General features: G+C 43.9%; 1 protein-coding gene across 2 annotated transcripts; it reads right to left on the reverse strand.

The window, feature by feature from the left end:
* Window positions 1-2,533: 2,533 nt before the first annotated feature.
* sptlc1 (serine palmitoyltransferase, long chain base subunit 1) lies at window positions 2,534-14,386 on the reverse strand. 2 transcript variants are annotated; one of them, XM_062558805.1, is made up of 15 exons: window positions 14,257-14,386; window positions 13,361-13,468; window positions 13,189-13,283; window positions 12,024-12,117; window positions 11,842-11,914; window positions 8,423-8,555; window positions 8,098-8,227; window positions 7,842-7,931; window positions 6,732-6,839; window positions 6,225-6,320; window positions 5,965-6,061; window positions 4,797-4,851; window positions 4,170-4,287; window positions 3,759-3,832; window positions 2,534-3,447 (listed from the first exon to the last, which is right to left on the reverse strand). In XM_062558805.1, the coding sequence occupies exons 1-15, from the start codon at window positions 14,308-14,310 to the stop codon at window positions 3,354-3,356; spliced, it is 1,419 nt and encodes a 472-aa protein (XP_062414789.1). In that variant the 5' UTR covers window positions 14,311-14,386; the 3' UTR covers window positions 2,534-3,353. The 2 variants fall into 2 exon arrangements, 1 of the variants encoding a protein (XP_062414789.1); XR_009942701.1 differs by lacking the exons at window positions 2,534-3,447; window positions 3,759-3,832; window positions 4,170-4,287; ... (1 more) ...; window positions 5,965-6,061; window positions 6,225-6,320 and having other exon boundaries at window positions 6,782-6,839; window positions 7,842-7,947; window positions 14,257-14,332.
* Between the last annotated feature and the right edge of the window lie 4,030 nt (window positions 14,387-18,416).

The raw sequence follows: 18,416 nt of genomic DNA on the forward strand, positions 1-18,416 counted from the left end.
GTGAGCGTGGAGGCAGCGGAGGCTGACGTTGAGGCGCCTCATTCCCCCGCTTCCGCCCAAGAACTGCTGGAGGTCCTCACCCGAGCCGCTTACAGGCTTCCCAACAGCTGGCCGGCGGATAGGCAGGAGCCTACTACAACCGGTAAGCTGCAAGAACGGTTTCTGCCTTCCCGCAGAGTTCCTCTTCCTCTTTCCGTTCTTCCCAGACGTCCACACTGAGGTGTCGGCGTCCTGGGGAAGGCCGGTGTCCGCCCGTGTGTACATCCCCAGCAACCCTCTTCGGGGGCGCCATTGGGGCCATCGCGGATAAACTCCACGCGGAGAGGCGGCAGGCAGAGGCGCTCGACTCCTTTCTTCCCCGACGACGCCACGTCTGCGGGGCTGCTCGAGGGCACGGCCGGTTTCAGCGAGCCCGAGGGCCGTTGGCCCCCTCCAAGGAGGGTTCCGGCTCTACTAGAACATCGCTTCGCTGCCAGTGCGCTGTTACAGTGCGCTGTGTCTTTTGGGGAGAGTGTCAAGCCCTCCCCAATGTATCTCAATGGGTCCAGATCGCGGCACAGATCAGCGTGCGGTCCCCAGTGCAGAGGACCACCTTCCTGGGCGTTATTTGGGATTCGACCACGATGCGGGCACATCTGTCTCCCGCTCGAGTAGTTTCGATCCTCTCTGCAGTCAAGCAGGCCAGACTAGGCCAGCCACTCACTGTGAAGCAGTTTCAGAGACTGTTGGGTCTCCTGGCAGCGGCATCCAATGTGATCCCTTCCGGCCTGTTACACTTGAGACCGTTGCAGTGGTGGCTCAGGGCGATGAGATGTTGACAGGGTTTCAGGCGCTGAAACACTTCCGCCCAGCCCTGACGAGCCAGCATGTTCTTGTTCGGTCAGACAACACATCGGTGGTCTCGTATATCAACCATCAGGGAGGCCTGCGCTCACGGCCGCTTTACAAGCTAGCCCGCTAGATCCTCCTGTGGTCCTTCGGGAAACTCCGCTCACTGAGAGCGGTTTATATCCCAGGGTACTTAAACCAGAGGGCAGACACCCTGTCGAGGCAGGGGCCGAGGCCCGGGGACTGGAGACTCCATCCCGAGGTGGTGGAGCTCCTTTGGAGACACTTTGGCCGTAGCGGACCTAGTGGACCTATTTGCCTCCAGAGAGATGTCTCATTGTCCTCTGTGGTTCTCCCTCACGCAACACGCCCCACTCGGGTTGGATGCAATGGTGCAGGCGTGGCCAAGAGTACGCCTGTACGCTTTCCCCCCGGTTGCTCTGCTCCCAGGGGTACTGGAGAGGGTTCGTCAGGACGGAGTCAGCCTACTGCTAGTAGCCCCGTTCTGTCCGGCCCGAGTATGGTTCGCGGACCATATGTCGCTCCTCGCAGGTCCTCCGTTGGAGATTCCCATCAGGGCTGACCTGCTGTCGGCAACTCATGCCCCACTAGATGGGCGTTCTCTGGCGAGAAACCCACTGGTATTCCGCTTCCTTCGTGGCACCCTGTCCTCCTCCGTTCCTGACGTTGGACCAGGCGAAGCTCATGAGCAAGTGGCTGGTTGAGGCCATCACACTTGCTTATGAATCGGCCGGCCAGCCCGCACCTTTGGCTGTCCGGGCCCATTCTACCAGCGGTATGGCGGCTTCTAAAGCCCTTTTGTTGGGAAAAGTATCGCTGCACGACGTTTGCATGGCGGCAGGCTGATCCTCTCCCCACACGTTCGTGAGATTTTACCGTCTAGACCTTAACTCTACGCCTTGAGCACAGGTGCTCTCGTCTGAGTGTGCGCACTAACTTCACACCACGGTCACTTGCTCATATGGCAGAGTTGGTATTGGTGTTCCCACAGCGTTTTTACGCAGCTCGAGTTCCCTGAGAGGGAACGTCTCCGGTTACGAATGTAACCTTAGTTCCCTGAAGGGAACGAGACGCTGCCAACTTTGCCATACTCCCGGCTTGCCCGTGGCACTTGATTCGGCTTTTCAGAGATGAATGGTCATGCCTTTCGGGTCCCTTTATAGCGTCCTGGTCCTGGCGTTGTCCGCCTATGATGTACCAGCTCGCCATTGGTTAGATTTCACACGTGCTTCATGACGCGGTCACGCAGAGGCGTTCCCACAGCGTTTTTACGCAGCGTCTCATTGCCTTCAGGGAACTAAGGTTACATTCGTAACCGGAGACTACAATCAGGTCACCATGCTGCCGACAAGCCCAAGTTGTATTGGGTGCGCGCTCATTTTGCTTGATTTTGAATCTAGAATCGATTGCTCTTCCTTGAGTTCACGGATGTTGTGGTTGAATTTTTTGCGGTTGAATTTTATGCAGTATTTTAACATTGAAAAACAGATACATAATTTCAATGCATATTCAGTGCTAGAAATTCAATCACTTTTTTCTTTCAAAACCCGATGACACAGATTTACTTCCATATAAAGGCCCCAAAAAGTCCCTTAGTTTGTGAGAATAATAATTCCTTGAAATATAATAGGTTCCTCTACGACTAGTCGTAGCGAGGACCCTAATAAACGTAGAAAGACAGAAATGTAGAAATCTTTTTATATTCAGATATAAAGTTATAAATAATAATGTATTTATTCTTTCATTTAAGCATTTTATTTATACGTTTATTTATTTATTTATTCATAAATTTTTACTTTTGTCCTCCATATGTCTCGACCAAAACCTTCAAAACCTGAATCAAAGAGTTTTTCCCCAAAACTGATGCACAATTCCACCAACTTATTCAGGCATACAAAACACCATTGTACACCAGAACTCAATTTAAATCTGATATATTTACATTTTATACAAGTAAAGTAGCCAGAATGCAATAACCGCAAAAAAAACAAAAAAAAAAACTTTAAGAGCAGTGTGTAATTGTGGAAAAACAAGCAGTGGCATATAAAATTCCCATCATCTTGTCAAGTTTATGTATTAGTCAACTACAAACATGTTAAATAAAACAAGATAAAGGCTTACTATTTGATCAGTACAGAATAGGCAACAATTCATTTGGTTGTTTTTCACATCACTAAACAATCCTCATGGAGGTACTCTTACAATTATAACAATACACAACTAGCGGCACAAGCCTTATGATTATGACACACGGAAGCATGAGAACAAGCAGAGAGGGGAATAATTAAGAAACAAACAGAAGCAACAAACAAGCGAGATTAGCAGGCATGAGGTGTATTTATTGGGCTGAGAGCCTCTTGCGACTGCGTCAGTTTGCAGGGCTTAGTCTGTCGTGGGAGTGTCTGTCCCCCCACAGTGACGTCCTACTCACTCCACTCAGTGGACCCCCGCTAAAGCTCCAGTCACATCTACTTAAGGTTCTGGCTGTGGTAAATACTTGTTTGTCATTTGAGAAGTACTGCAGCCGCCTCACGAATACAAGACACAGCTTTCTGGACATCCTCCTCTGTCTGTTGGATGGTGACCACCACCCTGATGCTGAGGAGATACGGGAGGAGCAGTCAGACTGTGTCCAGGCTCACATATCCATAGAAACAAACCTCAGTGTACTTTACACGTTATGCATTACCCAGTTGAATATCGGGTAATTAAAAAAAAATTGCTCAAATTTTTCCCTCATCTATTATTATTCCTGAAGAATTACCACCAATTATCTTCCTTTGCAATATAAATTATAATTTAAAAAAAACGATTTGTAAGAGCAAAACACATATGCAAGAAAAACTTGAGAAACTCGCCACATTGTTGTAATATGTTGTGTCAACTGCCCAATAAAGTAGAAGCATTACCTTGGTGAGGGGAGGAAACGCTCCTCTTTCTCCAGGTAGCGAGCGAGAGTCAGGGCCACACGTCTCTCCAGACACTGATGGGAAACAATATAGAGACGACTATAATAATAATCTCGACAATTCCCTCTGAATGACATGTCACAACTAGTTGTGGGACGACTTAAGTATGGTACAAAACACTGTAAATCTGTAATTCAAAGCTACAAAACACCACTAATGAAGTCAGACATTCCTTTATCTTGCCATTTGAGTTTATAAATTCTGAAGACGTGCAAGGTTAGTTTTTCCTGTGCCGATGAAAGGGCCCTGGGACAGAGGATGTCGTATGGGGACACATTGTAAAGCCCTTTGAGGCTCATTTTTTATTTTGGCTTGTATTAAATGAATTAAATTGAACAAAAGTAGACTTACATAATCTACAATGGTGCGCAGCAGCTGCATGTCAGAGTCTCTGGAGCCGGAGCTTCTCTCCAGCTGGAGGTGAAGGGCAGGGGCAAACTGCACTCCAACTAACTTCAGACCAGGAATTCTGTCACAAATCAGGAACCACATCAATTATGGTAAGAGACCATAACTGCCATCTTTCCAGGGGGACTGAAGCTTTGACGACCATTTCACATGTGTCCATGTCCCTGCTACCTCTGAGGTCTTCATGTACTAACACTTTTGTGGCCACTTCAGCCGTGTTTGTTTCACAACATGCCTTTAAAAGCATGGCGAGGTATGTACGAAACATGCCGCACTGAGGAGAACGCGCAGACGGCCTGTCGCAGGAACTGAAAATGGCAAATTTTGCTTTTCCGTCTCATGCATATGCATTCACGAGATGGTCATGGGCAAAGTGGGAGGTTACCATAAAGAGCTGGGAGGGGATGTGTAAAGTGTGCCTAATTATGTATGTTTGCAGGTATGTACAGAAGCCGCCCGTGAAATCTCCTCCGTTTTTCGGTGAAAATTCTCCACCTCTTCTTTAACACCTAAATAGAAGTCTTTACCTAGAGTAACAGACTGTTTTCAACCAAGAAGATGTGAACTTACCCTTGTAAAGCATTGTAAATGTGTTGGCTCTTGTCCCTGAGGATGGTGAAAATGTCTGCAACAGACAAAGCCAGAGGTGAGTAGATGCATTTCAGTCTCTTCTCTCCTCTTTTTCTGCCTCTATCTCTGCTGCCAAAAGCTCTTTCTACCAATCCAGAATTGAATCCTCATTTTCTAAGCCCAAAAAACTTTTCTATCTTCACCAACCTCCTTGAACCCCCCAGTTCCCCCCCCCCCTTCTTTCGGGAGACTTTGTCAGCTATTTCTTTGGTAAAATAGCTGACACCGCTTTCTCTAACCCACCTCCTTCCACCGATATCCCACCGACTTTACCTCTATCGCCCTCGCTTCCCTGTTTCACACCCCTGTCTCCTAACCAAGTTCTTACCTTAGTGACCTCTGCCCGTCCCACCACCTGCCCTCTTGACCCCATTACATCCCATATCCTACAATCTATTGCTCCTCACCTTCTTCCTTTCCTCACCTGTCTCATTAACAATGCTCTGTTATCTGTCTGTTTTCCCAACTCTCTGAAGCAGGCAAGAGTTAACCCACTCCTGAAGAAACCCACCCTCAACCCATCTGAACAACTTCAAAACAACTACAGACCGGTTTCTCTTCTTTCATTTTAGTCCAAAACTCTTGAATGTACTAGCTTTAACCAACTCTCCTCCTATGTCCACCGTAACAACCTACTTAACCCTCACCGGTTAGGCTTCAAGGCAGACCATTCCATAGAAACTACCCTCCTTGCTATGCAGAGCAACTCCACACTGCTAGAGCCTCCTCATTATGCTTTTCATTTAGATGCATAATAATTGTTTACCAATAATTGTGCGCACATAGATATTCTCCTAAGAAAGCCAAAACCTCCCTTTTATTCTCTTAAATATCCAGGTTTGGGGTTTATTTTTATTTTGGATTGACCGTGAGAACTGCAGTTATTTAATAATAAAAATAATCCTCAAAAATAAAACTTGCCTAATAATTCAGTCTAAAATTATTAGGCAAGTCTAAAATACAGAGCACTGTACGGAAATACATCTATAAATAAATAAAACGGTATACATGAGACTCCTCTTGTCTCCTTTTTGTCTTGAACAAAGTGCTTTGCACAAAGGGAAAAGGTGCACAGAGAGGAGAAAGCAATTGAAGGCGGACTGTGTACCTGGATCCTCCTCCATGATGTTGAGGGCCTCAATGGCGGCAGCAGCCAGCATGGGAGGCAGGGAGGCAGAGAAACAGTAGCCCTGGCCCGACAAACGCTGCCCATTGATAGAGAAGACAAAGACGTTTTAATGAATCATGTCCAGGTAAATAACAATACCTACGGATGGACCTAAGGTTAAAGAAGAAACGGAGTGTTTAATTTCATCCTGTTGACGTCAACATTTGGTGGAAGCAATTCGGCAATTTGGAGGATTTTACCTGGTGGTCAATAACAAAGGAACGTCCACAGCAGAAGCCTCCGATGGAGGCTACAGCGTTCTCCATGTTGGCACTGATTAGGTCAATGTCATCGATCTGCATGTTATGGAAATAGCAACATGTTATTATTACCCACAATGGCCACATAACTATATACAAAATGGAAATATCCCTGTTATGGCATGATTTTTTTTTTACTATGACAATTGTGCAGTCCCAGCTGCGCATGGAAGTTCTGCCCCGTGGAAGCACGCAGATACGTGCCCTCACTTATAGGCGAGCACGCTCCCACCCCACCCGTCGGCCCCCAAAAGATGTAAATCTAGGGGAACACTGAATGTAACTTTGGGCGAGCCACTTGAATCTTTCCAATTATTTTTAGAATTACATGAATTTGATCAGCAGCTACCGGTGTGAGTCTGAGAACTATAGCATCAACAAAACAAAGTCAGAAATAAAAAACTGTGCGGCACAAAGCATGTGGTAATGTAAGGTGAGTGAACTCACGTTGACCCCAAAGTGTTCCGTGACTCCTCGGCCATGTTCTCCCAACACACCAAAAGACATGCTCTCCTCCAGGAAGATCCGCACCTTGTACTTGTACTTCATCTTCACCTGCAGGTTTCCACAAAACACTCAATGAGCAATAGAGCAGAGCCATGTAGGAATTGGGGTTGTGACAATACCAAAATTATGACTTTGATACAATACCTGCCATAAATATCATGATACCCAACACTTACAATACAATAAATATAGGGCAAGATACTATAAATACAATACGGTACTGCTATATTTATCTATAATAGTAACAAATAAAACATCTGTATGGTTCCCCTTTTTACTAGCTTCTTTCTGCACAGCTATTTTAACACTTAAGTCAGTAATATTAGTATTAACCTACAGCAAGATATTATTGAAATCTACATAGTGCCAACAAAGCATTAATTATACACGGCTATGTAATGTAGCCAAAATACTTTCACATTTCACTTCTGGCCAGAGCTTGTGCATATGACTGTGACCTCTCGGTGTGAGTGCGTGCAGGGCAGCCCCTACTCCCATGTTTTTAGGATTCATTATGAAACTAGTCTAGAAGACCACATTTGAAAACGTCGCTGATAAGGGATCATGCAGGTTCATTTAGCATCCATAAACAGCTGTAGCTGTGTCCTGTCTGCAGACGTGCAGGTCACTGATATTGCTCTGAGCAGTACGCATGTCAAAAAAATCATAAAATAAGTGTCTTATTAAGTTGTTTGAAATGTTTCTTTCGACATTTGGCTTATTTCCAGACTTGCTTCACTCACTAGCATCTGAGGCTGTGAGGTAACTGTGCGGACATATGATGTGTCATGAAACACAACATGTTTAAATGTAAAAATCAGCTAATGCCTTGTCATTGGTAAATGTCGATCTTCATAAAATATTTTATTTAGAAAAATAATCAGATTCTTCTTCTCAATTATAAATTCCACACCTTCAAGACCGGTCTTGCACAATATTTTCTTACGTGAAATCGATCTCTGAGGCAAAAAAGGTTGGGGACCTCTGCTCAAAGGGGATATTTCATGTATGCATGTGCTTTATGTGGATAATAAGCAGCCTTTTATTTACCAGTTCTGGCAAAGGACAGATGTCCGCAGTGTTGATGTACAGACCCTCCACAAGAATAAACTTCCTGGTCACTCTGGCTTTACGAGGATTCTGCCACAGAAACAAACTATGTTTTTTCATAAGACAGACAGTAAGACATGAATACAGAGTGGAAACAGGATTATCATAATTCTTGTTGCAGCTCAAACAGTACGGGCGACATGTGGCAAGCAAGTAAACAAAGGGACATTGCGAGACCTAAAGCCCCTGAACTAACCTTCTGGTCCTCCAGCTCCTGCTCGCTGAGCAGCCTTTCCAGATCCTCCATGTTGTTGTGTTTGAAGTATTTGATGAAGCTGCGGGACGCTTGAAGACCCTTCTGGATGGAGAAGCAGGCCGCTTCGTCCCTGAACACAGGGGGAAAGACAGAAACATACATACATTTCCCCCTGCCAGAGCCATAAACGTATGGGAAACACTGCATGAGCATGCTATCAGGCCCAGAGGACACATTACAGATGTCCATCTCACGCTCCCTAGAAAACAATTCTAAAGTACAAATTAGATATTGCTCTCTATGCGTCAGCGGAGACAGCACTTACACAAAGATGATGTCCCCCCTCTTGGAGTAGGCAGGGATGGCACTGGCGATGGTCGCAAAGCCGTAAGAATAGATAATGGCTTCTTCTGTTTTCATGAATTTAGCCAGACGACTCTCCAGCTCCAGGTGAACATCTGGATAACAGAAATAAGACAGTAGTTCAAACCAACACACTACACCTGCACTGACCTTCACACCCATTTGCCCTGATGAAACAGTCAGAAATCCTGAATATATCCTTCAGAAGCATAATGTCAATTGTGCGGTCTGCATCTCGCTGAAATGTGCTGATTTTAATTGACAGTGCGCACTTCATGGTAGCTCAGAATGCACCATTGAGCCGGTGTTACGGCTTACAGACCTGGTAACACCCCAAAGCTGTTGAAAACAGGAAGAGAAAACATAGCTGTTCTTGTGAATGCAGTTTTGTTTAAACGTTTCAGTTCATCGTCAAGCCTTCTCATGTATACCGGTTTTTGACGTTGGAGATTCTTTTGAGGAAGAGTCCACCCGAGTTCCAATCATTGCCTGATGTTTGAAACAGGAAGGGAGCAAATTGCCCTTTTGAAATAAAATGAAACATCTTCTTTGGAACCCGTTTTGTGATAACATGTGTGAAAGAATAAAACATTCATGAAAAAATGATAATATAAAAAAATAATGTAATAACATTGATAACTGGGGATTGAACTTATATTGCTCTTAAAAACAGTCAGAGGCCACAAGCAGTAGCTCTTCACCACAGTGAGTTTATAGCATTTTGGTAGGAGGTATAACAATAAAAAAAATGCTCAACAAACAAATGTCTTATATTCCTCACAGAAGCATGTGAAACTGGTTTGTCTTGTCAAGAATTTGTGAGATTTCCTGCCTTTCTAATGTGCTTGAGATCATTTGTGTTGCAGGGTTGGTGCACAGTTCTATACAGTAATCAGGCCCAAATCACTAAATTATAATCCATATTATGGCAAGAACCACTCAACTAAGTAAAGACAAACAGTCCATCATTACTTTAGAACAGGAAGGCAGCGCCGGCGCTCCGCACACGCACATCACGCACTGCACGTAGGGCACCAAGTGCCTGGGGGGGCATCAAAAAATCTGGGATGTGAAAATTCATCACAGTAGGCTACTAGTATAAATAACAAATGTATAAAGCATGTTAATATGCAAAAGCAATACAAAAGTAATAGGCCTAGACCAAATTAGTGGAGACAAGGAGGAACCTCCTGTGCGCCCCCCCCTCCCCCCACCACCCAGTGGTTTGTTCGATTATGCCTCAAATCTCAAATGTGGCAGACAGCTTTGAAATGGCTTCGAAAAGGCATCAAGAGTCGGGGGCAGAAAAGAGACGGATGATGCTCGCGCGTCGCTCTCAGCTAAGACAATGTTTTAAATCAGGGGTCCCCAAACTTTTTCTTGTGAGGACCTTTGCTAGCGGTCAGCGGGCGGCCAGATGGCCACATATACTCGCGCTCATAATGTCCGCACGGATCGCCGGTGGGCCGTATTCGGTACTTGTCCGCGGGCCGCCCGAAGTTTCTGTTACCGTTACCGTTTTTGTTATCATTTGTTTTTTATGTTATCATTTACGTTTTTGTTATCATTGATGTTACCGTTATCGTTTCTGTTAGTGTTAGCAATAACACATGTTTGTAATATAGTTCTATCAGATAGCAGAATGGTCTTTTTTATAGAGATGGTAAAGTAAATTCTACTGTGCAGTTTGTATCTATGTATGGTTATTTGCACTTTAAAATTTGCACTTTATTTTTATTATTTGTACTTATGTATATTATTTACTGAAGAAATGTGCACATTATTACTTACACGGTTATATACTTGAATACTTTCTGCGTTTACAATGTTAAGTTTCAAATCTGTGTTTTTAGTAATTGTGGTGGTATTTGGTATTTATAATTTCATCTTTTATATAATTTATTTCTTTTCATGTTTGTTTATGTAAATTATTTATGTTTAGAAGTTATTTGGGGAATAAAGAGAACCTAACTAAGAAATTCTGAATGGTTGTTATTGTTGGGGGGGGGGCACCACTAAGCATTTGTGCTTAGGGCACCGAAATGGCTAGCGCCGGCCCTGCAGGAAGATCAGTCAATCCAGAACATTTCATGATTTTTGAACAGATCCTCAAGTGAAGTCAAATGCTCTGATGAACAGGAAAACCAAGAGTTCTCTCTTCTGCCAAGGAGCGGTTCATTCGAGTTACAAGCCGCAGAAACCTCAGATTAGAGCGCCCATAAACCCTACTCATCGGAGTTCAAGTAACAGACTCATCTCAACATCACCTGTTCAGAGGAGACTGTGTGAATCAGACCTCAGTCCACAGTTGAGATTGATGGTTTCACCCGCAGTGTCTTTTTTAAGACGCAGAAAAGGGTGAGAAGATGTGGGGGGTGTTGCTGGTGACATTGCTCTTAACCAGCATTCTGCAGCAATATGCAATCGCAATCCCATCTGGTTTGAGCTTAGTGGCACCAGCATTTGTATTACAACGGGACAATGACCCCAAACCCACCCCTAGGCTCTGTGAGGACTATTTGATCATGAAGGAGAGTGATGAGCACTGTGTCACATGACCTGGCCTCCACCTACACTACACCCCACTTATAGCCCATTGAGCTAGTCTGGGATGAGTTGGACCACAGAGTGAAGGCAAAAAAGTGCTTAGCATCTCCGAGAACTCCTTCAAGGCGTTCCAGGTGACCAACTTGTGAAGCTGGTTCCAAGAATGACAAGAGTGTGCAAAGCTGTCATCAAAGCAAAAGGTACTTTGTATAATTGTTGGAATGCATTGATGTATTCCAAGTATTGTTCTTCTAATCTTTATTCTACTTATTGTTGGAATGCAGTGATGCATTCCAAGTATTGTTCTTCGAATCTTTATTCAAGTTCATTTCAGCTTTTCTCTTTTCTGTATTTCCAGCTATTTTTAAATGTATTTCAGCTTTTTCTAGTATTTCAGCAATGTTTAGAAAAATTTCAGCTTGGTTCATTTCTGTACTTTAAGCAACTTTTTAAAATTGATTTCAGCTTTCTGCATTCCAACGCATTTTCAGCAGGAAATGCATTTTCTAGTTCCATGTGTTCCTTTATTGTTTGATGTCTTTAATATCTACAAGGTAGAAGAGAAGAGAAGGTATGTCCAAAGCTTGGACCAGAACTGTTTGTATAAATGAGAAGGCTTGACACTGAAATAATTTTCTTTATAAGCAGCATTTACGAGGACAGCTACGTGTTCTCTTCCTATTTTGAATACCTCTCATAATGACAACAGATGCTTCTGGCTGAAAGTCGCCAGTTAACAGGGTCGCCTGTTAAGCTCTAACACCGGGCTGAGCTTATTGTCAACTGGGTTCATTTGCAAGAAACCTCTAAGGGATAGACGCAAGTTTCACTCACCAAATGTTCCATAGAAGCCCCTGGGACCACATGTGCCTACACCATATTTCTTCAGTGATGCCAAAGCTTTTTGCTGTAATGAGGATAATGAGGATGTGAACTGATTGGTCGGTGCGGTCACACAGTGAAGCTAGCAGCCTGTTGAAATAAAGGTAGTAATGGCTTAAATAATGACTACTGACCTTAACCCGCTCATTGTCCAGGAGACCCAGGAAGTTAAATGAAGCAAAGTTGATGCACTCTTTTCCATTGATTGTGATTTTGTGGCTTGGAGGTCTGTAATGGAAAATAACGTTTAGCTTCCTGTAACACACTGCAGTAGTGTGTGGAGTTCAGAGTAACACCATCACTGAGGTCTTCACTTCAAATAACATAGAGAGGCTCATTACAGCGAGGCTTAATATTAATGTAAAATTGTATGTTTGAATGACGACCATCTAGCAGACGACGACTAGAGCAAACCTGAGACGGGTAGGGACTGTGGTGCTGGGTGGACAATAGGGCTGCTGCAACAACGAATCAATGAAATCGCTAAAAATCGATTATTAAAATTTCAAATTTTTTTTTCAAAAAAATCAATTTGTTGTGTCGCGCGACTATTACATCACTCACAGTTGAAAAAAAGAAGAGTCGAGCTGACATAGAGGAAAGAGCAGCCAGCAGTGCCGGCAGTCGTTGTGAGTCACATGACGCAGGCAAAGACGTGTGCAAGCATTTCACATTGATTTAACTAAAAAAGTGTGTCAATGGCAAAATATGCAAAGTCAACATAACCACCACGTTGTCCTGTTGTTTAACGTGAGAAATGGAAGGAACCTCGAGCTGCTGATTAATGCTGTTTTTTTATCCGATTCATCAAAAACAGTAATCAACCGATTAATTGAATATCAAAATAATCGTTAGTCGCAGCCCTACTGGACAAGGACATGTCGAGCCTGTTGCGGCAAATGTGCTTTTTTAGTTGATATCTAGATCTCTACCATAACAACACCCTGAACAAGAGACTACAAGGCAAAGAGCAGCTGGTACCACAGCTGTACGCGCACATGAAGCTCTGTCTCTTGTCTGTGAACAGACATTCTCTCTGTTAATGCTGAACAAAAGAAAACTGAGAACCAGAACGATCAAAAGCATCTCTGACGTCCTTCCCATCTCAACCACCAAACTTACTCCTGACCTGCCAGCTGTCCTTCAGATCAAAGCAAGGCAGTATACCTCACACCTAGTGAGTGGCCCATTCTTTCGTATATTTTTATGTATGTGGCCCTCGGAAATAAAATTGTGGACACCCCTGATCTAGATAAATAGGGGGGCCTTGGCTTTAGACAACATTGGAAAGCGTCTCACCCTGTGACTACATCATAACTGAGGGACGGATGGTCTTTAGAAACAGGAGGAACAAGTGGCTCCGGCTGCCACTCCTCAATGAGGTCCTCCTTCTCCTGCAACACATGACAGCGGTTTGGTGACTGACAGACTCTTGCATGTGCATGCACAAGCGCGCGTACACACAGCCTACCTTCTCTGTGAGTTTATACGTCTCGTGAAGTTTGTAGGTCTTGGAGAAAAGAAGTCTGATTATCCACAGGATGAGGATCCCCTCTAGGATCAGGTGGTAAGCAGGGGCCTGAGAGAGGAATTAGGAATATGTTGCTGTCAGGTCAGTGAACGTGTTCATCTTTGGGCAATTTATATAACCACAAATATTCTGGCAGGATGTGGGCAATGCCAGGTCGATCATAATCCTATGCATTACCAGTTCAGTACGGTTATGTTATAAGGAAGTGGTACATACCAAAGAAAGAAACGGCAATCAAGTATCGGTAAAGAAACAGTGTTCCGGAAGGTTTCTCTAGTTCATCTTCTAGCATAGTTAAGGAGGGCTGAAGCTACATAATTACTACTGAGCTGGTCATTTTCTTAAGAATATTTATGTCGACCTTTAAAAACATGAACCTTAAAATAGATTTAATACACTTAACGTTATACAAGTAGTGTTCAGTTAACGTTACATCACACCATTTTGGCAATCTTCACGCTCACTAGACAGTACAAATTCATAATACTACAACTACAAACAAAGCTTTACTATTGTTCTAGGCTTAAACCCTACAGTTAGTCGATTCAGTACATGTTTGATACTGAGGAAGCTAACGCGTTTCCGTGGACTGCCTACTTCCTTGTTCCCTTGCCTCCTCTCGCTCAGTAACGCGTGGGGCGGATAAAACACGTCACCCAATTGGCTGAGAGGTTACCAAACGTCCTCCCGGAGCCGCGGGTAGTTCCTGGAGGAGAAGTTTGCCATAAACAACCTCAAAACTAAATTACAATCATCAACGAATAGCAAAACATACGAGAAATGTACTTGTGAACACCAGTGTCCACCCAACAGAGTTGCACAAAGGAGCAACTTGCCTCGTAAAACGCTTGAACCATTTCCACCAACACCCATTGCTGTCCGGACGCCATGTTTATCTCCTCTTAGTGACGTCACCAATGCTGCATTTACGTCCAATTGGAAAAATACAAGACCGCTGCGGTGTACCTTTTCTCGTCCGTTCATGAGAGACCATACAAACCACCTCACATCGCCTAAATATAAAAAATTTTTTATGAGAGTGGGGGAAAAATGGCCAATTATTAGCCAGACAGTTACAACAAAAAGAGACTAGCTTTGCTATACCAGCGAAAGATGGAAAGGGGAAACTAACACAAAGGAAAGGTTTATAACTCATAGGCTATGTGAAAATACTTTCAAAAATTACATTACCAAAAATTCCAGTGGATCAAAAGAATTATTTGGAAAGCCCCATAACAGGGGAGGAGGTTTAAATGGCGTTAAATGTACCCTGGGTTAGATGGATTTCCCTCAAAGTATTATAAGAATGTTGTAGATAAACTGGTACCTATCATGACAGAGGTGTACAAAGAATAATTTTCACTGGAAGAGCTACCGAATACGTACAACTTTGTAAAACAATGATAAAGAGCCTACTAAAACTCTAACAAAGATCCTGGCTATGAGGTTGCAAATTATTCTACCACGTTTAATTACACACAGACCAAGTAGGATTCAAAAAGGGAAGGTTGTGCTTTCCTCGCTAAAAGTTGTTTGAAGAAACGTTTTTTTCTTCCAGCTATACAGCCAGCTTGACATATGTTTTCCAGCACCTCATTCTCCAAGGAAAAGACAGGTTGTTGTGTTTGACAGGATTTAATGCAGGAAATGTGTTTATTTGTAAAAAGATGAAGCAGATTTTGTGGACTTTAAAGCACAGGATTATGAAGATTGTCAGCCAAGAGACTAACTCTGAGTTCATGGGCATGATAAACTTCCTGAATCGCACATCCTTTTATTCTAAACCAGGGGTGTCAAACTCATTTCTCACCAAGGGCCACATCAGCATAATGGCTGTCCTCAAAGGGCCAGATGTAACTTATAAATGTAACTAAATGTAATCGAATGTAATGTAAAATAAATGTAACTACTCCTTAATGTTAAATAACTCATTATTTATTATAACTTATCAAGTGATAATTACAGTTGCATAGAAAACATATGTTTGCTTGTTGCTCTAACATAAATCCTTTTAAATTTTGTCAGCTTATGAAAACCCACATAACTCCATTAATGAAGGATCAAACTGTCCAAGTGAATAAAGAAAAATAACATAAAACTGAGCTGCAAAGAACATGTATGACACATGTAGCATTTTACAAAAAAAGGCTGCACACAGCCCTGCATCCAACTGATGGTGATGACAACAAGACCTGCAAACATTAAATAATTACAACAGCAGCAACACATAAATAATATGTAATCAACTAAAAATACCAAAATAAAGGTTGACTCAGTTCACAACTATATTGGTCAAGTTTTTCGGTTAGTCTTTGATGAGCAGATGCTGCCTGTGCTTGAACACACCAAGTGGATTCTCTCTCTACTATCGATTGATCATGTTCTGAAAATGATAAACAGGAAACAAAATGCAAGCACAATCATTAAATTGCACACACTTTAACTGTTCTTCTTCTTGGTTGAATTACATTTTATTATATTTTAATTAAGTTTTTAAAAAAATGCTTACCTGTGTGTTTTCTGACCAGATGTCTGACGCCGTTTTCCCGTTGCCAGTGTGTCAATGTCTGGTTTTAGGTCCTGTGCTGAGGCAATGCGTAGAACAGCATGGAGGTTGTTATCCGTGAGGCGTGATCTGTGCTTGTTGTTGTTCAGATTCATTATGGAAAAAAACTGTTCGCACAGATAGGTGCTCCCAAACATGGACAGAACACGGGCAGCATGAAGTCGAAGCTGTGGCATCAAACCAGGGGGCAGCAGACGGTAAAAGTCCTGGATGGCAGCATCCTGGAACTTTGCTCTAAGGCCACTGTCGCTTTGAAGCTCAATTAGCTCCATCTGAGGGTGTTGGGGTGCAGTGCAGACATCGGTGGTGAAAGGATTGGCAAAGATGTCAAAGCCAGACTGTTGTGCTCTGAAGTCAGAGAAGCGCCGATCAAACTCAGTCTTTAACCTGCTCAGTTTGGTAGCCAACTGAGCACATGAAAAAGTCTCGGGAAATGAGGCCGACATGCTCTGACAAACAGGAAAGTGGACAAGTTTGTCCTGTTTCACTTGCCACATCCATAAGTCCAATTTACGCTGGAAAGCCGTGATAGTGTCGGACATCTGCGTGATGACATGTTTTCGTCCCTGCAGCTTCTGATTCAGCTGGGCGAGATGGTCGGTTATGTCACACAACACAGCAAAGTCACACATCCACTTTGGATCTAATAGTTAAGACATGAGTTTTCCTTTACTCTGCATAAAAAGAGCAGTGTCTTCCCTGAGCTCAAAAAAAGGACTTTGCTCCTACTCAGCCACCGCACTTCTGTATGGTACAGCACATCCCCGTGTTCCGAGCCCATCTCCAGCAAAAACTGCTGGAACTGACGGTGATTCAGGGCACGCGCCCGAATGAAGTTCACGCTTTCATCAATGGTTAATGAAAAAGCTGTGTAGGCCACATCTGGCCCGCGGGCCTTGAGTTTGACACATGTGTTCTAAACGGTCGCTAGCTAGTCAGTGCAGCAATCAACATTCGCCACTAGGCGTCAGAATAGAACATACAATTCAAACAACATAGTGGTTCCAATACAAAGGTCATGCACTGACTATCAGACGTTTGTTACACATTATCCAATTTAATCAGGAGGAAAACTTGCTCTCTGAGCAAGACACCTAACCCCTAATTGCTCCCCAGGCAAAAAAAATGTTATGCACGGGTTATAATGCAATGTAAGTCACTTTTGATAAAAGCGTCAGCTAAATAACATGTAATGTAATGCAAAAATATTTGGGTTTGGCAAAGCATTAAATGAGTGAATGTAATTTATTCAAATCCCAGAGCATCAGTGATAACAAACAGTAAACATTGCCTTAATTCAACCTAATGAGAGGAACAGCACAAGGAGAGCCTCTGAGTCTGATACTCTTCATGATATTCTTGGAACCTCTGGCTATCAGGGCAGAGACGGATATAAAAGGGTTCTCACAAGGACACAGATGACATTTTATTGCTGATCAAGGTCCCTCTGACATCAATTTCTAAGATTCTTTAAAAAAATATTAGTGTATAAATCAGAATGCATGCCAGTATCAAGAGGATGTAGCTGAGCAATGACATAAACATTTCCATCGACTGGTCACCAAAGTGACTTTGCAAGCGTCTGAGCTGGCCGCTCATCGGCAACAGCTGGTGAGATTAACCGCACTCACCGAGGAACTGGTGAGATCCGTTTAAACCCTCTCTCCGACAAACATGGCTGAGGGTCGAGCTCCGAGTCCAGCTGCACCGCCCCCTGCTCCACCTGCCGGGAGTAACGACCCTAACCAGCCCAAATTATCCCTTCCCGAGAAGTTTGATGGTTTAACCTCTGCCTGTAAGGGATTTTTGTTGCAGTGCAGCCTATATTTTGACCAACAGAGCCTGTCCTACTCCACTGACGGGAGCCGCGTCTCATTCATCTGTTCCCTACTCACGGGCCGGGCCCTGGAGTGGGCCACTGCCCTGTGGTATGGAGGTCAGCTCTCTTTTCCCTCCTATGATGAGTTTTTAACCCAGTTCAAAGAGGTGTTCGAGCATACTGCGGCAGGGAGGGACCCTGGAGAATTACTGCTCACGCTACGCCAGGGAGGTTCTACGGCAGCGGACTACACGCTCTCCTTTCGGACCCTGGCAGTCCAAACCGGATGGGGGGAGGAACCTCTAAAACTCTTGTATCGCAAGGGCCTTGACTTGGATCTTCAGGGAGAGCTGGCATGCCGCGACGACAGTAAAACCCTGAACCAAATAATGGAGCTTGCTATCTGCCTGGACAACCTGATTCGCTCACGACGCACACCACCCGGCACGGAGCCAGAACCTATGCAGATCGGTTTCACCCGCCTCTTGACAGCCGAGCGGGAGAGGAGACGTTCTCGATGTCCGTTCTCCAGCGCCTGATCGACAACCACCTCTACGCCAAATTGTCGAAGTGCGAGTTCCATCAGACTCGGATTTCGCCTTTCTGGGATA

The sequence above is a fragment of the Pungitius pungitius genome, chromosome 18 (genome assembly GCF_949316345.1).
Source record: "Pungitius pungitius chromosome 18, fPunPun2.1, whole genome shotgun sequence".
Lineage (NCBI taxonomy): Eukaryota > Metazoa > Chordata > Actinopteri > Perciformes > Gasterosteidae > Pungitius > Pungitius pungitius.

Bases quoted from the DNA above. Each gene is read 5' to 3' on its own strand.
- sptlc1 (XM_062558805.1), bottom strand. From the start codon at position 14,310: ATGGCGTCCGGACAGCAATGGGTGTTGGTGGAAATGGTTCAAGCGTTT. The intron at 12,118-13,188 runs GTGAGACGCTTT...TTTCCATTACAG, and splicing joins AGTTATGATGTAGTCACAGG to ACCTCCAAGCCACAAAATCA. The intron at 6,321-6,731 runs GTGAGTTCACTC...CATAACATGCAG, and splicing joins CGGAACACTTTGGGGTCAAC to ATCGATGACATTGACCTAAT.